The 25985-nt window shown below is 38.2% G+C and overlaps 1 protein-coding gene across 8 annotated transcripts in view; it reads left to right on the top strand.

The window, feature by feature from the left end:
• cadm1a (cell adhesion molecule 1a) overlaps positions 1-25985 on the top strand; it is a 257858-nt gene that overhangs the window by 180104 nt on the left and 51769 nt on the right. For all 8 annotated transcript variants that reach the window (XM_039693684.2, XM_089123963.1, XM_039693691.2 and 5 more), the window contains 4 exons: positions 12444-12590; positions 19137-19289; positions 21544-21681; positions 25310-25468. In XM_039693684.2, coding sequence (XP_039549618.2) covers positions 12444-12590; positions 19137-19289; positions 21544-21681; positions 25310-25468 — 597 coding nt within the window. The remainder of the gene's footprint in view (positions 1-12443; positions 12591-19136; positions 19290-21543; positions 21682-25309; positions 25469-25985) is intronic.

Here is a 25985-nt window from a genome sequence, read left to right on the forward strand (position 1 = left end):
TGGTAAACTGTACTCAAACTCTTCACTCGATCATTGTCTTGCCAGCGCCTCTCAGGTCTTCCTCATTTTATTTTTTGCAATATTTTTGCTAAGGCTCATTGAAGACAAGCAAGGGTTCAAGATACCAGAATGTTTTAAGATAGATAGATAGATAGATAGATAGATAGATAGATAGATAGATAGATAGATAGATAGATAGATAGATAGATAGATAGATAGATAGATAGATAGATAGATAGATAGATAGATAGATAGATAGATAGATAGATAGATAGATAGATAGATACTGTAGATAGAAAGATAGATAGATAGATGGATGGATGGATGGATGGATGGATGGATGGATGGATGGATGGATGGATGGATGGATGGATGGATTTTTTGTGGGTTTTTTTCTTTTTCTTTTTTGTTCTTGTTTCTTGTTTGTGTTTTGTAATAATGTAAAATTATAAATAAAACGATAAAAAAGATGGATGGGTGGATGGATGGATGGATCGATGGATGGATCGATGGAGGCTTAGCATGCATAGATAGATAGATAGATAGATAGATAGATAGATAGATAGATAGATAGATAGATAGATGGATGGATGGATGGATGGATGGATGGATGGATGGATGGATGGATGGATGGATTTTTTTGTGGGTTTTTTTTTCTTTTTCTTTTTTGTTCTTGTTTCTTGTTTGTGTTTTGTAATAATGTAAAATTATAAATAAAACGATAAAAAAGATGGATGGGTGGATGGATGGATGGATGGATGGATGGATGGATGGATGGATGGATGGATGGATGGATGGATGGATGGATGGATGGATGGATCGATGGATGGATCGATGGAGGGATAGCATGCATAGATAGATAGATAGATAGATAGATAGATAGATAGATAGATAGATAGATAGATAGATAGATAGATAGATAGATAGATAGATAGATAGATAGATAGATGGATGGATGGATGGATGGATGGATGGATGGATGGATGGATGGATGGATGGATGGATGGATGGATTTTTTTGTGGGTTTTTTTTCTTTTTTGTTCTTGTTTCTTGTTTGTGTTTTGTAATAATGTAAAATTATAAATAAAACGATAAAAAAGATGGATGGGTGGATGGGTGGATGGATGGATGGATGGATCGATGGAGGGATAGCATGCATAGATAGATAGATAGATAGATAGATAGATAGATAGATAGATAGATAGATAGATAGATAGATAGATAGATAGATAGATAGATAGATAGATAGATAGATAGATAGATAGATAGATAGATAGATAGATAGATAGACCATATTGGTGTCAGCTTATATTAGCCATTTCTAAAATTAAAGCTGGATTGCATCTGTATTTTCAAACTAAACTGTGCACTATTTATACATTTATTTGTACCAGCTCCCTCTTGGTAGGTTTGCAAGACACTGTTCTTTGTAACAATGATTTGAAACGATGTGTATTATGAAAAGTTCTATAATGATTACATTTTACCAGGCCAATACTGGAACTAGATAATATCAGGGGTTTTTTTCTTCTATGTTTCCCCATTTTAATTTGTATGCCTCTTTTCAGCCTGAATAATTTTTAATTGGAACTGTAGTGTGAACACGGTTGTTTTATAATATCAGCAATAGTATTTGTTACTGGGCATAATGCAAATAATTATTAGCAAATTATTATTATTTTTTAGCCAGTTTCTATATTGTTGCTTTACTAATCTAAAGCCATTAAAGATACATTCACAGATGTGAATGTGATGATTCAGACAAGACAGTATGGCCATCAACTTTAGCCCACACTCCTGCAGCCCTTTACGATTAATGCCCTTCTCCTCCACAGTCTATCAGCCCAAACTTGCTGAGGCGCAGGAGAAATGCTCTCTCTCTCTCTCTCTCTCTCTCTCTCTCTCTCTCTCTCACACACACACACACACACACACACACATAAACCCTGCTCTTGGCAAAAGCACTGTATTTGTTTGCCTTGTGATTCAGTTATTAATCGACGCCAAGTTATTTGTATGGGTATAAATTAGAAGTGAGCTGAAGAAGACACTCCCAAGGGGCATTGGATGAATCCCAGTCCTTGTTAAGGACCCCAGTCCTTCATGGCCTCCTGCTTGGTTGATGCCGCATTTTCTCTCTCACACACACACACACTCTCTCTCTTTCTCTCGTCCTCTTTCTCCTCCAGTTCTGCTCGTAAACAGAGTGCTTTCTTGCCAAAGACATACACTCGCCATTAATACTGAATAGAAGACCGTGCTGATGACTCTTCTGTTATTGTGCTAGCTGGCTCTTGTGAAATTACTGTAAAGTAATCCAGATCCAGGCAACACCTACGGGAATATACCCATAATGCAACTGTTAAAGCTCCGATTAGTATTATTTAATATAGAGCATGTACATGTTTTTCTACTGCTTTATTGTTTTATTTATTATACAAAATAGTTTTGTATTCCTATATTGGTTTGTTATAAGCTAATTGTAAAACATAATTAAAATGATTGTATCGGCCTGAAAAAAAGTCTGCCATGATTTGCTACATGCTAGTCAGTTTCGGGTGGTGCTTAGAATTTATGGGGGAGACATTCGATTTTGATTGGACGACAGGCTATGCAGTGCAGGATGAGTCATCCATTTTTTTCAGTCCATTTTCCTGGAAGATACGACTCTACGTTTTAAATGCTGTAAATACACGACCTCAAAGCTAACCGGCATGAACCCAAAGCGTCAATTCTCCAATTGTGATTTCATTTGACTTTAATGTTAGCCGGTTGGGAGAAAGCGAAGCACTTCATCTTTCTCTTTGTCTCTTTGCTCTTTGCCTCCTCTGACCTCAAGGACGTGGCTCTGCCACAAGGCGTCCTTGTTCTGCCTCTTTGCCTATGATGTCATCTTAGTGAATGTGCGTGAGGACTTTTTTTATTTATTTGTGGCGATCGATGGAGGAAGATGTGAGAGGGAGAGGGCAGTTAATCTCCTACCGTCTGCATGGGGATTCTTAACCTTGTGTGTACAGACGTTTCCTAGATCGGGACGCCCACTCTGAGACAATGCAAAATACACACCGAATTGCTCGCGTAATCTCGGCTCAAGGATGCCGTATTTAGATGGATGGCCATGAGAGGCCATGTGACTCCGGCACAGCTCACTGATTCCAGAGTGAGGGACAGGTGCTGGAGGTCCTGGCGGTGCAGCATCTTGCTGAGAGGAGGAATGCTAGGAAGGGAAGAGAGAGAGAGAGAGAGAGAGAGAGAGAGTGCAAGGCAGGTCTCTGCTCTTCCGTTGTTTCTCTCACCTGATTTCTTTTGTTTTTGTTTTTCGTCCCTCTTTTTATCTATATTTCTCCCTGGTTCTTTGTTTAAAGCTGAATTTTCAGTATTACTCCAATCTTTAGTGTTGTCCTTCAGAAATCAAAGGAAACAGTTGTGTTGCTTAATATTTTTGTGGAAACCATAAAACAAATCTGGTTTTGTTTTTGTTTTTTTCTTATGAAGATGTCTTTAATGTCACTTTTGATCAATTTAATGCAAAAATTGATAACCATGGATTTTATTTACTATTTTAATATTTTATTTACTATTTTAATATTTTAATAATAGAATTAAACTAGTTCTACATATGAATATATTATATATATATATATATATATATATATATATATATATAACTAAATGCCATTTGAAATTTATTGAACTTAAATATACAAGTTTGATAAAAATCATCATTAAAGAAGAAAATTTCAAATGGCATTTAGAGGCTTTTGCATCTGAACTCTTCATATATAGTAGTGAAACATTTTTTTGTAAACATTATAATAATATTTATTTTTTATATTTATAATAATATTTAGTTTATTTTATTTATGATATTTAAAGGGTTAGTTCACCCAAAAATGAAAATTCTGTCAGTATTTACTCACCCTCATGTTGTTCCAAACCTCTATGTGTTTATTTGTTCTGCTGAACACAAAGGAAGATATTTGGAAGAATGTTTTAATCAAACAGATCTCATTCCCCATTGACTACCATAGTATGAGAATGAGCTCCAAACACATAGAGGTTTGGAACAACATGAGGGTGAGTAAATAAATACTGACAGAATTTTCATTTTTCGGTGAACTAACCCTTTAAGAAACCTTTGAATATAAAATTGAGTTATGACTTTTGATTGTTGCATCAAAATAAGCTTCAAATATAAAGACACTAAAATTACTTTAGATGTTTTTTTTTAGTTTTTTTTTTTATGTGCTGTTTATTTGTGAACAGCTTATATTGTAACAGTCTCTGAAAGAGGTTTGCACCAGCAGCATTCTAGTGGAAAAAAAGGGGTATTTGTTTATCCATTGCCGTTGAGACTCAGTCACAGAGGCAAGAAGTCCTTTCTTCCTCTCCCTCTGCTGAGAGAGATTTCCAAATGAGCGAGCAGGGGTGGCAAGGCCTCTGGTGCTGTGCCCGGCCCCCGTCGGCTCTCTGACGCATTAATCATCAGGCTGCCATCCATCCCTTCCCACACGCCACATTCCACTGCTGCTCCCATCCAACCAGCATTTTACCCTTCATTAGCACTAGTATCATCACAATTTACTTATCCATACGTTTGTGTGAACGCTTCACGGCTCCTCAGCGTACACAGAGAGTGGGAGGGGTCTTTGTGGCTCAGGGGCCCGCTGAGCCTTTTAAGGGAACTCGCTTTGGTTGCTTTCAAAGACGATTTGGGTTTACGCGTGCCGTTTCAAAACTTGCTTGTTAAACAAGCCAATATTCATAATTAAACAAGCTGGAAGACTCTCTTGGGTCCATCATTGGAACTTGACAACTATAATATTTGCATTAAAAACATTCTCTCCATGTTTCTAGGCAGATGGTATCAACTGCACCAAAATAAATAAAAAAAATATTTATATATATATATATATATATATATATATATATATATATATGATGTATTTTAGATGTCTGATATTATTAGATAACGTATATATTTAGAAACCACATTAATTAGCCTGTAATCTGTGCTTTTTCGCACAGAGTTAGGGTTAATCTTTCAATAAAGCAAAAAATCACTTAATTGAATTAAGACAAGCGATATTCATGAAGGATTTAGTAGAAATATCTTAAAAGCATCTGCAGAGAGACACTCCTTAAGGATTAACTTATTCCAGTTAAGCTTGATGCATTCTCTTAAGTAGATGTGGTAAATGTCCATGTGATTGATCCATCTGTTGATTTTGTGCATCTAAATCGCCCCTGCTGAAAAGATAGTGTTGGCATTTCAGGGTTTAGACGCTGGTTTAGCGAGTTTTAGGGATACTTCACACTAAAAAAGGAAAATTCTGAAAGAAACACTACAGGTTTAGAACAACTTGAGAGTGAGTAAATGATGACAGAATTTTCATTTTTGGGTGAACTATCCCTTTAAGAGGCCTGATGGGGACAGCATCATCCAAAGGAGCATATGCTGGTCTTTTTAACAGGGGTGACTGAGCTTGAAAGGAGATGGCACGTGTATCTGGAGGTCTCCTTTCACAGATGGAAGGGCACAGTGAAGTAATGCCAGTGCTGTGCTGCTGGCCATCAAAACACAAAATGTGCTTAAAGTGATTTCGAACAAATGATATCAGACACAGCCTGTGGGCCTAAAATAAACCAGCATTAATGACACGGCAGTATGCAGAACATGTTCTCAGAATGTACCCGGTCTTAATTGAAACATTAACATCTTATTAAGATAAAATGTCAGCATTGCATGGATAGTTCACCTAAAAAGATCATGTCGTTTCTCATGTTTGACGAATATGCTGACTGCTCCTTTATTTATAAATAAAATAAATGGGAGTAGGTGCTCAAGCTCCAAAAACACTATAAATTCGTCATAAAAGTTGTCCATACAACCCATGCGCTATATTCAAAGTCTACTGAAGGTATCCCAAACTATTTCTTTAACATGCTAAATACTAGGCTATGCATATGCATACTAAATGTGGAGTAGGTAAGAAATGAATACTTTCATTCAACAAGGATACATTGATCATAAGTGATAGTAAAGACATTTATAATGTGTCCACGCTTCATACCTTTTCTTCATGTCTTTTTCTATTTTTCTTTTGAAACTTTCAAATGCAAATACATTACAAACCAAATATCTTTATATTTTGCATCTTTATTCACCTCTGATTCCAAATATCTTTAAATTGCATCTTTTTTCACCTCTGATTCCATAAGCAAAAGATAACTAGGCAGAGTGAACACGCATGCCCCTAAACATTTCTTAATTATTAATTATACTTTGGGTTAGGTTTTCAAGCATAGGCCTGCTGTCTTTTTCACTGTGCAGTGGTGCGCTTGATGAATTCATTACACAAAAGTTATCCGTGTCTCGCGAAGAGAAACACGTGGACTGCAAATACATTATCAACCAAACAAAACATGGGTTATTTCAATGAGTGCAGTCGGGAGCCGCGGTCTTGCTAATATATCTGATGATTTTGGAGTGCAATTTACAATTACTTGCAATGCAATTTATTATTGTGCAAAAACAGAAAGCACAAGCTTTTGTATCAGGATACTGCATGTCGTAATGCTGCATTGCTGTGTAAACCGCTCGGACCCGATATTTATTTATTTATTTTTTTGATTGCTTAAAATGAATAGAGAATATCTCTGTATTTCCAGCCCGTTTTTATCCCAAGGCATCATATACTGACGCTTTTGACAATGCGTATACATCCAACGTACATGGCACCCTTTTAGTGTCAATATGAGACGCAGATAGAAGGCGCCTCCTAGTGGTCTAACCCTACCCCAGACCTAAACCTACCCATAACCGCGGCTTGTTAACTTGACGCTAAAAGGTGCCATGTGCGTTGGATGTATACGCATTGTCAAAAGCGTCAGTATATGACGCCCTAGGATGAGAATGCATTGGTGTTTCGGGCGCCTATGAGTGTTTCCACAAAAAGAATATTAAGCAGCACAACCATTTTCATAATAATAATAATAATAAATGTTTCTTGAGCACCAAATCAGCATATTATGGCGCTTTTCCTCTGCATGGTACGGTTCGGTACGCCACGCTTTGTTGCTTTTCCACTGCCCGGCTCGGTACGGCGCGCTTTGGTGCTTTTCCACTGCATGATACGGTACGGCTCGCTTTAAATGGTACCAACTCTGTTGAGGTTCCAAGCGTACTGTACCGATTCTAAAATGTGACGTGAACACACTGCAGATCACTGATTGGTCAGACAGAATCGTCACTAACATTGTATTTGCAAGACATCAAATTCGCTAGATTTAAATAGCTAGTAACAGCCACCGCTGTAGCATCTGTTTTAAAACTACTTGCTTGAAAAAAATTCCAAAAAAAGAAATGTCTGAATTCGTTCAGTAGACGAAGTGCAGACGTTCCTCTCGTTGGTTGCCGAGGAGCGGATAAACTAACGGTCAGACTATACTTACTGCAGTGGAAAAGCAAATCGAGCTACTTTAAAATATATTGATATGTTATTTAAAATATGTTCTTAAATTGTAATATTTCATAACATTATAGTTTTTAAAATCAAATAAATGTGGACTTGTTGAGCACAAGAGACTTTTTTTAGGATATTACAAAATCTTTCTGTACTTTTTGAACAGTACTGTACATACTAAATAACATCATTATGTTCAATGTAGTACTTATCCACTTTTTTTCTCAGATGTTTCTCCTTTGGAGAGGTATCTTAGCACAGATTGAGACATTATTTAGACCTCTTCTGAAACTGAAAAAAAAAGAAAAGTCTCCATTTGATCTCCATTCTATCTCAGAAGATATGAAAGCTATCTCATTTGTTATTCATTCAAAAGGAAGTTCACACAAATGAAAATCCTGCTTCGAAAGTTCAACACCCTCTGAACACACAGGACCGTAACCATGGAGTTCTTCTCTATTAGCCAGGCTGTAATATTCAAGCACGAGCGTTGACCTTTGCAGCTCAGAATAGTGATGGGTATCACATTCACTCTCACTGATTCCGGCTCACAGGTATATGTGGATCTCACTCTTTTACAATCACCACCATTCAGATCTAATTTAAAGCTGTGGTTTTCCTCACTCACACATGCTGTTTCAAAAAGTGCAGCAGGCAGGATGAGCTATTGAGGCGGACAGTAGAGTGCTTTGACCTTTACGGCGCGGCAGTGCACTCCTGCATTAGCCAGTTCCGTGTCACACACACACACACACACTCACGCCCGTGCACGCGCTCTGGGTGTTCCTCTGGGTTGATGTATGAGGGGCACTGGGGTGGTGCTGGGCCTGTAGTGATATAAATGGCTTGTCTGCCTCACTGAGAGTGGAGTATCGTCCTCTGACAGCTTTAATCTAGACCAAAATGATCAATGTTCTGTGCTACTTATTTTGAATGTCGGTAATTAAATACAGAGATAATGTCACAGATCTGTTTGAACAAGTTATGCAAATGCACAGTACACAAATTTCTCTGGCATTTTTGCGATGCCTTGTTTGTTGTTGATGCATGCACGGAAAGCTAATTTTTTTTTTTTTTTTTTTTTTTTTTCAGGGGCCCTTTTTCGGTGGTCTTTTCCTAAACATTAGGGTTAATGAAATCTTCATTTAAATAGGAATTCATCATTCGCTCACTTGTTCCAGCTCCAGTGACACAAACAATTATTTTAATTAAACTAAGCTGCACGCCAATAATCAATAATAATTTGAGGCTTAAACAAGTTTAATTCCTCCATTAATATGGTATGATCCCTGCACAAGATTTACTTAACAGCTAATACATCTGGGATAGTTTTTCATTATATGAGTTAAATAGGAACATGAATATTAACATATCCTTTTTCCTGTGCCAATATCCTGAATACAGTAGTTTGTTATTGTTACAAATGCACTCAATGCAAGAAATGTCTTTTCATTTTTACATAGACTATTTCAACGCATTGTCATCCTGGGTCGTCATCATCTATCCTACACTTTTGACCATGCGTCTAAATCCGACGCACATGGCAACCTTTAGCGTCAGTTGGATGACGCGTGTAGGTTTAGGGTTAGGGTTAGACCACTAGGAGGCGCGTCTCATATTGAAACTAATGGGTGCTATGTGTGGTCAAAAGCGTCAGTTAGATGAAAAAAAATTGGTTTATCGAACAGCTCCTCCCCTTTTTTATATAGAAAATAGCGTTTAGTTTATATCATAGCTCGGCCAGGGCCGTTGAGCTCGGTAAACCATTTCCTCCTGATCTCTTACTGTTTCTTCTCCTAATCTCAGCCATGTCGCTTTAAAATATAGCAAATGGTTCCTATATGTGTTTTAGTATGCACTGACTCGCACGGGACCGGTATTTTGTCGGGACCGGACTGTTTCTAAATGCCAATTGTGTCATTGTTTTGGAGCACTCTAGATAACAGAAAGGCCAACATATTCAAACTTAGAATTTTTATTTCATGGTGACATTAAAATTATTATTATTTTTTTTATCTTGGCACATTTTTAATAATACAATTTAAAGTTTTAAATATTTATAAAAAAAAATTTCATAAAAAATATTTTCAGTACAGTGTTTAAGCTTGCAAAACACTTGCTAACACAAATTCTAATAAGTCAAAGAAAATGCTGTGGACACAAATGTTACTCCTTTGAATATTTTGAAGATGTAAAAGCAGTGAGCATGCCAGAATCCAATGAACACGTTTACCCTTTTTTCTCATTGAGTTTGACTCATTGGCATACTCTAGTGGTTCATGTTTTTTCCTCTGGTTCTTTTTTTTTTAAATATATAGACCGTATGTTTTCTTGATGCTGTAGGGTAAACATCTGCTTTCCAGCCCATTAATAGTTCAATGACATCTCACCAAGATTTTTTTGCCAAAGTTTGTGCAAAACTTTTTTGAAGTAAAGGAGATGTTAAGGAGATATGCGGAGTCTCGGGAGGTCTACCGATGATTCAAATCAGCCTTCTCATCCCACACAACAAAATGGCATCCAGCTCATCACCCCAGAGTTGTACAAAGTAAACACAGAACAGGCTAATTACACCGAAGTTGGTTTATCAAGAACGCTCTACATTTTAATGAATTTTTGAGCAATATTTAAGTTCAAAATATTCCAGTGCTCAGCCAAGATTGGAGTAATGGGATTTTTCGTGGGGGGATAAGAGGCTTGCATATGAACTAAAGGAAAAACACAAGGAATATAGTCATGGAGGACATAGAAGAACATACTAATGATAAGATTAGTATTATGTTCCTTGCTAGTCACCTTCCTCTCCTCAGCTAGCTTTAACATGCTAAAAGCGTGTTTGTTTTCCTATTGAGCTTGCCAAACAGGACTGTTGTTCGTGTTCATGTATGTTTTACCCTTTCAATACATCTTCTGTCACTTAGCATGATTACCACCCACTAGCTGAACGGCCACGGACTGGCCAGCATTTAGCGCAGTCTCCGTGACAACCACAGTAGCGCGCTTAACCTTCATCCGTAACCCCTCTCTGGGATAAACAGTCTTTCTATTTGCATTTCCAATCTAGTCCTCTCAATCCACACCTCATCCCCTTTGACGAGTCATAAGGAAGTCGCTCCTGCGCAAGGTTTATTTGTTTTGGTCTGTTTTGACTTTGTGCTACTGGCAGGCTGATTGAATTCAGTTTTGTTAAACTGTCTCCCCTTATCTGTCGCCATCACACGATCTGATTGCTTTCTTCCCTTCTGCTTTAAGTGACAAGGCTGTTTAGAGGTGCCTGACAACTGAGGCATGCAAATTAGCACTTGATGGTGTCTTAAAGTCATGTCACATTTCACATTAATATATTTATTTATCTCCAGCTTTAGCTTATTCATGATTTCCTCTTAGCTCTGCAGGGTAGGCAGCTGTGGGGTGTTATTTTATTTTTATCCCATCAAGTTGCAGTGAATTATCTTGCTCTTAAAGGGACAGTTCAGCAGTTCAAACTCAGTAAACGGAGTAAATTTGTTTGTCTCTTTTCAATGTAATGGAAGTAATTTAGATTAAAAAAAAAACACCATACAATTAGTACACAAGTATCCTGATTTATTAGACTATATTTGAATTCTGTTTGCCATCCAAATAGCTTTGTGTCAGGATTAGACCGAAATTAGTTTATTCAGTGAATTTCTTCTACCTGTAGCTCACTTGGCACATTCAGGAAAAAAAAGTGATTCAAGGTGTAAATTATAAGTGACTTGTTCATTTTTATCTACAGATGTATTTAAAAAAAATGTAATTTGTTCATAAATCTTAATAAAAGAAAGTCAGTCATACAAGTTTAAACAACAACATGAAGGTGACTACTGTAAATGATTGGAGAATTTACATTTTTGGTTGAACTGTCCTCTTTTAATGGTATATATTTTAGCTTTGGGTCAACCGGCCAAGGTCTGTAGCTTCCATTTCTGTGGCAGTGGCAGCTCTTATCACATGGTGATCTCATCCAGAGAGGGGATTTGGACCAAGCATGTGTAACATGAAAACAGGCAATCTCATGATGCACACACTACGCAGGAAAGAGAGAGGGGGAGGGGGGGGGCACTTTCACACTCTGCTGGATATTCACACCCACTCTAGCTGTGTTTTCCACCTGTTCTTCATTGTGCACTCATGTAAGTGTGAGATTGTGGGTTTAGATGATGCAGGGCTGCATCTCTGTTTTAAGGAAATGGACAGTAGTGCCATTTTTCAATGTTTTTTTCTTCTTTCTTTTTCTTTTTTTTTTTTTTTTTTTTGTTGGTTGCTCCCAGATGAATGGATAGCAGACGTTATAGGATGTACGGAGGGATAGCATAGATATATAGATAGATAGATAGATTGGCAGAAGTTAATGGATGGATGGATGACAGAAGTTATAGGATGGATGGATGGATGGATGGATGGATGAAGTTATAACATAGGTCAATGGATGGATGGAGTTATAAGATGGGTGAATGGATGGATGAAGTTATAAGATAGGTCAATGGATAGATGGAATTATAAGATGGGTGAATGGATGGCAGACACTATTAGATAGATAGATAGATAGATAGATAGATAGATAGATAGATAGATAGATAGATAGATAGATAGATAGATAGATAGATAGATAGATAGATGGATGGATGGATGGATGGATGGATGGATGGATGGATGGATGGATGGATGGATAGCAGAAGTTATTGGATGGATAACAGAAGTTATAGGATGGATGGATGGCAGACACTATTAGATAGATGGATAGATAGATGGCAGAAGTTATTGGATGGATGGAGGGATAGCGGACATTATTAGATGTATGCATGGATGACTACTGACATTGTTTTTAAACAACTTAACATGTTTTACACTCACCAGAAAACTGACCAACTGAACATGCCTATTGTCTTCAATCACCTCAAACCTGCCTCTGTTTCAGTCTCCAACTCAATTCTCTTTCTCTCTGTCTCTCTGCAGTCCAAAGCCAGAATCTCATGGCGGACAACATCTCGGTAGTGGAGGGGGAGACAGCCACCATAAGCTGTCGAGTCAAAAACAATGACGACTCAGTCATTCAGCTCCTCAACCCCAACAGACAGACCATATACTTCAAAGATGTCAGACGTAAGTACACATAAGCATGCTGTATGCATTTCTCACCCAGCCGAAGTGTTAATGCATTAGAGTAATCTATTGCGCTTTTGAGGGCAGTCGATAGAGAGACCCAGCTGGCTGGTGAGGGCATGTTTTTTTTTTTTTTTCTTCAGCGATTTGCCTTACTATCATGTGATCCATCTTACACAAGACTGCTCTGATATTTCCCTACAGCTGCACTGTGTAATTATAGCAGAGTCTTTCTAAAGGGTTTCATCTCTTCTACCCCTCTATGAAATATTGCACCCACGGTCCCATGTCGTATGCAGAAAAGCACTTTGATTATGATATTTTCTTTGCGCTAAAAGTTGCAGCAGGAAGCATTTTTAAGTAGTTCCAAAGTGCTTTCGAGTTCAGTCTGAGTTCAATCCGGCACATATCAGGTGGTGTCAAAATACGTGGCGCCTGTCTCCACAAACGGTCTCCGGAAAGGTCTGTCCATTTTATTTCATGGCTTTTCTCTGAAATAATGATAAGCTTCGGCGAGGTGCCAGACCGATTCATTTTCATCTTTTTTTTTTTCTTTCCATAAACGCCACTGTGGTTAAAGAGTGTCCCAGTCAAGAGGAGTGAACGGGAGAGCCATCAGTCACCTGAGGGACTGTCCTCATCAAGTAGCGGTTAAAGTAATTGTGTGCCCGGTCCTCAGAGTTTGGATTACGGTCTTCTGAACCGTCATTTTATCTCTCAGCTTCCAATCATTAGCAAGGCTCAGACTCCAGGTTTTTGGTCCGTGCAAGGCTGTAATTATCACCCGTCTTCTTAATAAAACTTTGATGGGCTCTTCTCAAAGTAACCGTGGCCGGTAATCAAAATTGATTGCTGCCATTTAGGAGAAGCAGCATGTGTCCTGGAGCTTCTAGAATTAAACCTGAGAAAACAATACAAATGAGATTCGGAAGAGGAGCACAAGAGCAAAGTAAAGGAAATGAGACTGCGAGCGAGCGGGTGAAAGTGAGGGAGACATAAGCGTATAGAAAATAGAATACAATGATACACAAAGAATGGTTGTTGTTTTTTTCAACATCTCGTCTGTGGTTGCTTCAAGTGGTCCACTACCTAACAGCAGTGAACCAGGCATTTTTTTATTATTATTTTGTCCTTTAATTAATATGTAATTATAATAAATTATAATGTAAAGCACCCTTTTAATTTTTTTGTATTTTCTATAGGTTAAAGATTTATATTTAAAAATACAAACGGAATATAATCTAAAAGTACTTTGCTAGTTTTTGGAAGCAAATAAGCAATAGGTTTGCTTACCTAAAACAATTATTATTTAAAAAAAAAACACATCATATATATACAGTATATAGCAAAAACTGAGGTAGAGCGTATATACAGCCCTCAAAAAATAATTATATTTTAACCAGAAATCTTAGAACTCCAAAAATGGCTTTTAGAAAGTGGACATTCAAATGTTGTCTAAATTTGGATAATTTTTATTCCTAAGCAAGTTGGAATGGGAAGGCTCTTTGGAGCTTTTGGCTCCTTAGTAGGTGAAGAAAATGTGAAGATAAAAAAGGAAACTGTATGAATTTTTGGCAGTCTTCAGCACTAGTTCAGCAGGTGGCATTAACCACTGTGGAGTTTCTAAAGCACCTCCTCCTCTTCACACACCTCTTACACCCCACTCCTAGTGGGAGCAGAAAGCAACATTTATTCATTTATTATATTTATACAACGAAGTCCAGGGAAGACGTGACTCACGTCAGGGCACTGCTTTGACCTCCGTGTGAAAGATGTTTCAGATAATGTCAAAGAAGAGCGATTTACAGGTTACTGTGTGCAAGTCGGTGTGATGAGTAATTTCCTGTTGCTTTGTACTCTAAAACATCACTAGTGAGGTGAAATTGTTGGACTTGTTATTGCGCAGATGGACATTCTATGCGTCATACAAATTGTCCGGCGTTCATTGGCCATGCTCTGGGAGGTCAGTGGCAAATAGGGTCAAAATTCCAGTAGTTTGATCTTTAAAGGTGGCATTACAACTATATCTGACTATACTTTGAGTTTGATGCTTTGAAGAACATTGCCACAAGATCCGTATAAAGGGCCTTAAATGTTTTCTAATGACGAGTGTTTCTCTTTATGTCATCTTTTGAGATATGGTCGGACAAATTTCAGGTTTATTAGGTAGCAGTGCATGTGGGCTACCATGATATTTCAAGTCTTCTAATGACTCTGAAATACGCATGCTGAGAGGACACAAAGGTGTGACAGTGTTATTTCACATTGTCTTTTTTGTCCTTGCTGCATGTAATCTTTTCTCTTTTTTTTTTTTTTTTTTACTTCCTGAACCTTTCAGATTCTGTCCGCATATGTTACGACACTTATTGTGATGAGAATTAAAACAACGAACAGAGACCAGCATCCCCGTTCTCCAATGCCCTCTGCCCAAATGAAAGTCTGAGAACATAATACAGGTTAAAGCCTTGTAAAAATCCCCAGCAAATGAAAGACCGTTTCAAAAAGCAAAAAAGGAACTCGGAGTGCAAAAGCATTTGTCCATGCTTTTTTTCAGGGTGATAAGCTTTAAGGGGTTTTGTCAGGCAGAGAAGCTGGTATACTGGGCAGCATGCCCTCAGAAGGGACTGGAAACCACGCTGAGCTTCATTCTCCACCGCTCCCACAGCGCGCTGGATGTAGCTGGCCGACAGAAACGTTCCCTCTCATGGCGGTGGGACAACCTCCTGGGGTCCTGCAAGCTCTTGCTGTCATCATGTCCCGGCGCTGTGTCCGAAAAAGCTACAGCAAGTAGCAGAGGGGATGTATGCAGTCAGACATGCTGTTATTATTTGGGTCATAAGGCGCTGTTTTTTTTTTTTGTTTTTTTTTGCTCAAGGTTTCGACTTTGTTCATATTTCTATTTTTCAAAAACAAATGAGAGTATGTAAATTTTGTCTGAATGTCCTGAAGGCATATTTTTACCACTGCCTGTTTGTGCACTTGGCATACTTTTCTTATTTAGAGTTAACATGAAGTCAAAATTTACCCCATTTACCTTTTTCCTGGTCTGATTGGGAATGAATAATTGGTGCGTATTATCGAAACATATGCAACTTGGAAATGGCTGGGGATGCTTTTTTTTTTTTTTTTTTTTTTTTCGGCAACACTTGATCCATTAATATTAACACTTTATCTTTTTATTCTATATCTGTTATCCTATTTATTTATTTATTTATTTATTTATTTATTTATTTATTTATTTATTTATTTATTTATTTATTTATTTATTTATTTATTTATTTATTTATTTATTTATTTATTTATTTATTTGTTTATTTATTTATTTTATTTAATATTTATGATATAATATATTACATAATATATTACATTTATTATTTAATCATGATTTTTATATATATATATATATATATATATATATATATATATATATATATACTATAATACTATTGTAAACACTCTCTATATGATTGCATACGTTGTAGACCGTTTTTAAAGTGTTTTTTTTTTTTTTTTTCATGGGCACTCTTTACTTTTCATTGACCCACATACCGGTGAAATAGGTTATGATCAGTCTGTTGCCTTGCCTGTATATATTTTCTCAATTCTTCTCCGGAATGAAGGGGTGTTTCTTTACTTTCTCAGCTTATCCGGTTTTAATTCGCCTCACTGAAATGGGCTCCCTAGTTTCTTGCCCTCTCATTTCCCAATTAGAGCTGACACCACACTTATTCATGTTTTCATAATGCTCTAATTATTGCTGTCTCGCCACCTGACGCACAGTCACAATAGATTATTAACCGTTTTGGCTTCTTGCACCTTATCGGTTTATTTTAATCCTCACATTTCCCCAATCAATAAATTGAATTAAATCATTTGCTTCTGCCTTCCCTCCCCTTGACAGCCACATTCCCACTTTCTGGCTGCTCTAATTAGTCGCACGCTGCTAAACGAAAGGCGTGGTGCTTGCTGTTTCAAAACAAAGACCACCACAATGGCTGCTAGAGATCATAGCGCAGCTGATGGTCTGCGCATTTCAGTTTGGACGTGTGTGGCTTTATTACTCCCAAGCTCAGACATGTACCTGAATAAACTGTGCTCACGCGTTCATTCAGTGGAATATAGATGTAAAAACAACATGCGCGTAATGTTTTATTTATTTGTATTTTCACTCTGAGGCTACGCCGCCCTGACATCATGATCAAAGGTGAGAAATGTGTTGCCTTGGCAGCAGGGTCTTCCAGCGTGGCCTCCACGTGCGTGCGCAGTGATCTGTGAGAGAAATAGACCTGAGAGACTGAGCTCGGCATCTCCCACGCTGTGGATGACAATGGCACGTTCGGACAGGGGGCTTGCAAGCATAAGAAACCCGCTCGTAATAGAGAATGGTGAAGATCTTTTTGTTTTCTTTTTTTGTTGTACACAGAGACTTCAGCTCTTGTTGAGCAATATGTTTTATCCCCCCTCTTTCTCTCTCTCTCTCTCTCTCTCTCTCTCTCTCTCTCTCTCTCTCTCTCTCTCTCATTCTCTTTCTCTTTATATCTCTGGATATTTTTTTCTTTTGAATGAAAGCAAAAGAGCATGGCTAACCAGCTGGATCCAAGAACAATCAACACCCTGCGCCATCAGGGCCTGCTTTCATGATCCCATCGCCTCAAAAATCTCTAATCATGCCCGATTATTTCTTTATTTTTTTCGCCTTTTATTTCTTTATTTATTTCTTTATTTATTCATGGTCCTCTTTTTGTGCTCCTTTGAACTCGGCTGTTGCGGAAGAGAACAAACGCATGCGCGAGTGCTCTCTGTGTTGTAAATGGTCTGTCGATCGGCCTGGAATTTATCGGCAGATGGGGGTTGCCAGTAGCCTTTCATTTCTCTCAGTCTCTCTCTCTGTCTCTCTGTCTCTCTCTCAGCCCCATTTACTTTTCACGCTCAGCCTCCCACACAGGCAAAACGAGCCCTAATGGACTCCTCATTATTCTGGGACGAAAAAATTCCGTTCCATAATTGGGAGAAAGAACCATGAATCAGGATCAGCGTGAGATTCTCGGTCGTGGTGAAACTTAATCTGCTGCAATCTAAGGAAGTGCCTGCCATAATCAATACAAGCATACAGGTGTTTTTTTGTGTTTTTTGCCAATGAACTTGCTGCTCAACATTTAAATGGCTGCCATTCACTGTAGCCTAAAACTATAGTATAAAACCCTTCTAATTCCCTGGGTTCACCTGTATATCTGCTATTTGTGCAGTAGCAGTATGTCTTACATACTCACATCAAGTTCCTGTATTTGCGTTGCTGCAGCAGCAATTCAGCAGAAGTATAGCAGTTAACATTGTCATATCCATTACCATGCTAAAAAGAGTTGTCATGATAAACATATAAATAAGATATATAAGGGGATGGATATATTAGGCAGCAATTGAAAAGTCATTTATTGTGTTGGAAGCAGAATAATGGACCAGAAATGTTCAAGGGGGGTGGGCTTTCATAAAACAGGGTGGGCAAAGTGTATTGAAACTGCGCACCAAATTACCAAGTAAAAATATGACACAGCACAGTTTCAAGTTCAAAGTAAATAAATAAATAAAAGCCAACAAGAACAATCTTATTCAAATTGCACTGAAAAATTCCACTGATTTCATCTTAGAAACTTTCTGTTGCTGATTTAAATGAAGTATAATCACATTTCATGTACAAGCCATTTAAACGTGAATTATTTTAAAACTGACTTAAAAATTAAGTTTAATCTAGTATAACTTATAAAAGGAAGCTGAACTGCTTAAATTATTTGTTTGAGTTTTATTAAACATATGCAACCAATACTTGGTTACTAAGGTAAGGTTTACAGTGCTTCAGTTGAAATATGAAATGTGTGAAAAACGAAGAGATCAAGATAAATATCAAGTGTAAACAGAATATTCCATTGTGCTAAAAGTGTGAAAATATCGAAATTACTGTCAAATTACGTCAATGTTAATCCAACATTTGCATGTATTCACTGTTGAATATTGCTGGTTGAGAAAATGAGCAGATTTTATTTGAACATACTTGCTAAAAGTCCACAGAGACAAATGTGCCCATGAAAAACTCATGTAATGTCCATGCTCACCACAAAGCAAGAACTTTTTTCTCTTAGGTGTGAAAATGAAAAGGCACTTAGATATCACAGTGGTCTAGCATGGCATGTCCCATGGATACTGTCCCTGTTTCAAATCCCAGTGATACAATGATGCTAGAAATAGATGCGCCCGTGTTTCTCAATGTGAAGCAATCTCAATCACTTTGGTTATTCCCATAGAGCACCTATTAACTAATCTGAAGAGCCTGCATGTTTGCTACACTCCCCTGGTGTCAGTTATAAGCAATAGCTTAAAAGGAGCATATGGCTGCTTTTATTTCCCTTAGTGGAAAAACAATCTAGACTTCAAATGGGAAAAATACTACTAATTATCTCCTACATGTTTCTATTGTTGCTTGTAATGGAAGTGAAGTGTGAAGATGTGACTTTTCATTCTAACATCTGTTGTCTTTCTTTATCGACCCTCCAGCCCTGAAAGATGCTCGATTCCAGCTGGTCAATTTCTCAGACAACGAGCTGCGCGTGTCGTTATCCAACGTGTCACTCTCAGACGAGGGAAGATATGTGTGCCAGCTCTATACAGACCCCCCACAGGAAGCCTACGCCGACATCACTGTGCTAAGTATGAACACTCATGCACACATCTATATACAGTATACAGCCCCACATAGAGGCATGACCTCCAAGGTTTACATCCACTGGACTAGACGAACTGAATCTTTTGTTTAGACCGTCAGATTTCCCATTGGGCGCTTGCCGCATCAACAAACACCCACAGATACACACATGCAGGGCTTCTTTGTTTCCTGAGGAATCCATTTATGATCAATCGCTAGAGTGGAGCAGCTTTTATGAGATGCTGCAGCAGTGTAGATTTAAGATATAGCCATTCATCTTCACCGAACAGAAGGCCTGAGACGCGGCCAAGCCAGATCCTGAACGTCGAGTCATTCATATTTCAGACTGGAGCCAGTGCTCGACACACACACATACTTTCACTGCTGTTTGGAGGGGCTCCTGAAATCTCTCTAAAAACTCAACAAACACTTCACCTGCTACTTCCTTTGAGGACTCAGCTGCATGGTGGGGCCATTCAGCACAATTATTGTTTATGTGTTTGTGCGTTTGTGTACATGTGAACGCTTTGCTGCGTTCTGCGTCTTGACATAACTGCATGGAAAAATCACCCGCACTTAAAAGTGATTATTCCGTTTTTGAGTTTAGAGAGGGGTGGATATTGACGGAGCGGGCTTCTAGAGAGCTCGCTGAATGCAATCGAGTGGCTGGTTCCAGAGTTTCAGACGTCCAAGCTGTATGTTTGAATGGAACCGTGCTGCTCAGGGGGAACAAGAAATTTCTATTACTGAATTACCCTGTCCAAATAATGGCTCACATTTACACCAGGGAGCCAGAAGGTTTTAGGATTGATGTGACCTTTTCAGGTAAGCATTTTAGACGTAGTGACTATCCTGGAAAGTAAGGTCTTTTTGGAAAAGATTTTATCACTGCATGTCCAACTGAGTGCCTATATGAATCGCAAACCTTAAGAGAAGTTTTATACAGTGTCCTAACCTGACGTAATGTGATAAGATTCCAGCGACAAGAAATCTCTCAATCCACACCAGACGTGACTACATGACACATCCAAATCAGTCAAATATCACAGCCAGAGTGTGGGCGGAGTCTCTTATTCAACAAAATGAATAAATACATTATCTAACTAATATAATAAAATATAATTAGTTTCTGAAACAATCTTTGTCAGAATACACTTGTTTGTTCACATTTTGCGCATTCTTTTATTTTCACTTTGGCAGTAAGGTTATGCAAAATGATGTTCAAATTCACATTAGACCATTTTAAAGGGGCACTTGGCAACTCTAGTCATTTCTTTGCTGATTTTCACTTTAGTTGTCATATGTTTTCTCATCGAGCTCTGTGTATATTTTCAAAACACTGTCATGAACTCACTCGCCGAACGTTCCTCGCGCTTTCTACCACTGCTCATATGCATTTGTTATTATCGGAGCCGGCCAACTTTATCATGTGGAGCTATGTCTTCCGAATGGGTAATACATCATACACAATATCATAGAAATGTCCAATTGGCATAAAGCAGTTTGTGTTTCTCGCCCGTTCTCGCTTCCCACAAGAATTCAATTTCCAACTTACCGGGACGTTAGTCCCCATGTTGTCAATGGGGATGCTGGGGGGAGCGGGGAAAGTCACCATTCTCTCCAGAACAGGTTATTGAACCATTCAAATGATTTCTAATCGGATAAAGTGTCCCTTTAAGATGACACAAAGCACATAATCATTACTTGAGTTTATCATTGTAATAATTGTATGTTTTTGTTCCAACAACGATGTTGCAAAAATAGAAACCTATTACTGAAATAGAAACCCCTGTCACTCGCTGTCACGGCTGGTTAGAACAAAAACTCTGATTAACATGGAAAAGACACTTATATCACGTTGCAGTGTTGTCACGTCAGGTCTGGTTAGATCACTGTGTTGCAGACCTTGAAGAAGGGTGTTATCATTGTTACATATTGCCTCTGAACATTTACAATTATTCAGGTCAGTGTAGAATGTTCTAGTAGTTTTAGTCTAGTCAAGCGGCTGTTGCACAATATGTTCCATTACTAATCATGTTGTAGTCACAGTTCATCACAATACGCACTTTGTCTGGGTGCCCTCCTTTATGTCATTTGTGAACGAGAATGAATACACTGACTCACCCCTTCATATTCTAGGATGTGTCCATCCCTCAGTGTTTGTGTCCGTGTTGGCTATCAGTGCACCCTGGGATGAATGTGACTATAGTGGTGCTTGATTTACTGACCGCCTTATAAAATCTGTCCGTCCTCTCTCAGTCCCACCAGGAAACCCAATCATAGAGTCCCGTGAGGACATCGTCAGCGAGGGCAACGAGACGGAGATAACCTGCACCTCCATGGGCAGCAAACCCGCCGCAACGATCAGATGGATGAAAGGAGACAAAGAGCTACAGGGTGGGTAAAGTCACATTGTGTACACACAAACAAACCAGGTGTTTACCAGGTTTTCTCTCTGCCATCCAAACCATAGCTGGAGTTTGTAAGTTGGAAAGTGCTAGTTTCATTGAAAACACTAGATAAAAACATTTATTAATACTACCAACATAAATTGTTATATTTTATATAATGCTTCGTCAATCATGTACACTGTTTGGATTTGTTTTTTTAAAAATGTAAGAAATTGATTTTATTCAGCAAGGACACATTCAATTGTTCAAAAGTGACAGTAAAGACATTTATAATATTACAAAAGATTTCTGTTTGAAATAAATGCTGTTTTGAACTTTCTATTGATCAAAAAATCCTAACTATCATTTCAAGTATTAAAGCAAAAGCCTTTTGATCAAATAGTTTTTAAGATCATAAGAAATACAAGTTCATTCAAGCGTGTCCAATCTTTTTGACCAGTAGTGTGTACATTTATCCTTTGACATACCCCTTCTCCACATACTTTAGTCCAAAGTTGATTGATTTATAGACCGTACTAATTATAAACTCAGCAACTCCTTTTCAACATCTGTTTACCTGAACGCTCTTCGCAGAAGCTCGTCTCATTTTCCATATCGCTCCGTTAGGGTGAGTGAGAGGCCGTACCTTTGACCCGCAGTCGTCTAGACACAGGCAATTTGCGTATTATGTACAAATTACTGCATATAAGCTGTCCTAATAACAGCTACCCAAAATGAGGCGGCTAAATTGGAGTCCAGGACGGATGTTTTCATTTGGTAATTAGCGATAAGCTCAGTCAGGGGTCTCCGTTTCTCTCCACTGGGAGTTTCTGCAGCCATACAAAGCATTGTTCTGTTCATTTGTCAGTGGGTGTTTTGTTTTTATGTAACGTCAATATATTATTGGACAGTTGGACAAATGTAGCGCTAAAGAAGAATCATCTCGCCTGAGATGGACAGCAGGATATGAATATTCTGTTCTTGCATAGTGAAACGGTTTGAACGGAGGAGGTGAAAGCGATCGAAGAAACCGAGGGACTCCTCTCCTGACTCAAGCAGTGCAACGCTGGCACTCACTAGCTGGAAATTGCTTTTGGCCCCTGCGCCTTTTCGGATTTATTTTTAATTAAATGTCCTTATCATTCAGCCTAATTACCTCTAGGATAATCAGGCTTTTTTAAATATCATTTAAAGGTTACACCCATACAGCCCCAGAATGTAAACTCAGCCGCCCCCATGATGTACTGCCTCATTCTCCCTCTCGCTCACGCAAACACAACCTTCCCAGTCTTACTCGTGTTCTGTGCCACATTTCGTACTTCTGTTCTACATCCTGCTCCATTGTCGATACACACCTGTCTCATAAGACAAGTTGAATGAACATCGAGAAACAATAAGTTGTTCATTTCTTCCTGTCAGACGACGACGGCCTGCTCATTGTGTCAATGCTTAAATATATAATCTCATTTTAATTAGCCAAGTAAGCTCAGCTGAAACATAATGGCTCGATTCAGAATTTGTAATGGCTTTAAGGAAGTTTTCTAAATACACGGTTGGCCCCAGATCTCCAGACTGCCTTCTTCGAGGGAGTGACTTTCCATTGGAAGGTGTCGAATAATGGTCGGAAAAGGGGAGGGCAAATTATAGAGCAAAAGAAATTGAAGAAACGGCGAATTCAATAGGGAACAGGATCTCTTTTTGATATTCAGCCCACTGTATCACTGCAGATCGGGACTAATCAGAGCTCCTTTGCATTTCAAAAAGGGAGATGTTATTGAAATGAAGAAATGCCTGAATGACAGTGATTGACCTATGATTATCTCTTTATCAGCAGTGACTGTGGCATTGTGAGGGAGAATATAGATGTGCTTCTGGGCTCTCAATGAGCTCTGTGTCTTCTCTTATTTGAGATATGATTGTCTGACTATTCATTTATTTCTGAGAATGAATGCTCAAGACAAGGAATTGTCAGGGGGGAAAAAAAAACAAAAAACATCTGGAGTATTGAGATGTCCAAATCTCCACACAGCGATTCCATTTCCGGGCATTTTTATGATTTTCGGTAAAATTAGCATTCTGGATTATTGATAACAGTCAAACGATAGATGTAATCTACATATAAACGACAAAATAAAGATAGAAACCATATTATGGTCGGAATGACAATCACATACCAAACGAGTATTTATTGCTCATTTGCTGTAAGCAAGTGTAATGATTTTTGTATATTTTATTTTTCTGCAAGAAATTGATACGTTCAGCAAGGACAACATTAAAGTAGTTCACTTTCAAAAAACTGTTGCTGATAATTTACTCAACCCCATGTCATCCAAGATGTCCATGTCTTTCTTTCCTCAGTCGAAAAGAAATTAAGGTTTTTGGTGAAAACTTTCCAGCATTTTTCTCCATACAATGGACTTCAGTGGGAACCAAACGGTTCAAGGTCCAAAAGACGCTCTCAGTACAAACTGCAAACTGTTCAAAGGGCTTTAAACGATTCCAGACGATGAATAAGGGTCTTATCAAGCGAAACGATCGCTCATTTAAAAAAAAAAATCAAAGTTTAAGTTTTGTAAGTTCTTGCTCTGTACTGCGATGCATGTTCGTGACTCTCCTGTTCGAACTTGTTCATCAAAATGAACAAATCTTTTTCCGAGTGAATTGGAATTGGAAACCAAATGACTCGGAAAAAGATTTGACAAAGACGTGAAACTCACCGAGCCGTCGGGGGTTGTTCACTGATATGCTCACACAAAATGGGGGGGGGGGGGGGGGGTCCAACATTGGGGGAGTGTTTAAGGAAACCGGTTTGAAAAGGTTCAAAATATTTATTTTTCTGATTAGTAGCGCATTGACAATACACTTCACCTATAATAAAGTGTCATTTGTCTTACGTTCTGTCAGACTCAACTTTTTGTATTTCTTTTCTTTTAGTCTGTCACTCCCACATCAAATTCATTTTTTAATGGTCAAGAGGAATTTTTTTTCTTTACAAAAACACAAACAGGACAATAGGTCCCTCTCTCTCTCTTGCTCTCTCGCTCACCTCTTCTCTTTTCCTTTCTCTCTTTCCACCCACGCTTGTTTCTCTCCACAAGGCCAGAGCAGTAATTGAGTGATGGAGGTCTATGCGGTGCTGCGAGGCTATTGTCTGGAGCCGCACAATGACTTCGAGTCTTTTGTGTTCTTCATGCCCACTTGATGCTGCTGAAGGAGGGCTACGGGTCAGATGCGTCCTCTACAGCCATTATATCTCACTTCATAAAGCACAAACACACCATCACAGCCCACACAGTTGCCAATGAGTGACAGCTGCATAACAAGCCTCGACTGGAAGCGGTTTAGGGCTGTTTTTTTTTTTTTGGCCACATGGCCCCTCCCATATGGTCACATTTCAGGTGCTGCTGCAGGGGGGCCGTTTACTGTACACATGTCATTGATAAGCTACAGTGAGCCACCATATGTCACATATGTGCAAGACGCTAGGGGATCTGCTTTGTTTTATGGCTCACAGGATGCGTAACGTATACTGAGGCCTTCAATACACTTAGCCACCCATGGTTTCTTGATAGAGATGATCATGAAAGCTGTTCATTTTGAATTCTTTGTCTCTCATTGGTTTCTGTTTCTCACAGGCAAGTCTAAAGTGGAGACCACGTACGACAGGATGTTCACTGTGACGAGCTGGCTGAGGTTTACGGTCACGAGAGAGGATGACGGGGTTCCTGTGGTTTGCATTGTCGACCATCCAGCGGTCAAGGACTTCCAGGCGCAGAAGTACCTAGAAGTTCAATGTGAGTGAGCCCACACTTTAAATGTAATATAATTGTTGTATATTGTAATATATTGTAATATAATGTTATCTCATTAAAATGATATTATTATTATTATATTTGGTTAATTCAAAGTGATATCTTTGAAAAGTTGTTTTGGCAGTACAAAATGTTATATAGGACAATGTGATACAGACTTACTATTATTGAATTAAATCTTTAATATTATATTCTTGAATTATTTATTAAATTATATGAATATTAAGTATTAGTAATATATATTCAAAAGATCTCCACTGGTAGATAATGTTTTTTTTTTTTTTTTTACTTTTTGAACTACAATGTGAGTGAGAGGAGTACAGGGACAGCATTTTAAATATAGATATAGATTTAAATATTAATGTTATATTATGTGAAAAGAATTTGAAGTGACATCTTTTGATAGATAAGTGTCTTTTTTTCTGTTTATTTTTTTTTAAATAAATATAATTAAAAATGTAATATTAAATATTAGTAGTGTGTGTATGTGTATGATTAT

Source organism: Pimephales promelas, chromosome 19 (genome assembly GCF_988280905.1).
Source record: "Pimephales promelas chromosome 19, fPimPro1.hap1.1, whole genome shotgun sequence".
Taxonomy (NCBI): domain Eukaryota; kingdom Metazoa; phylum Chordata; class Actinopteri; order Cypriniformes; family Leuciscidae; genus Pimephales; species Pimephales promelas.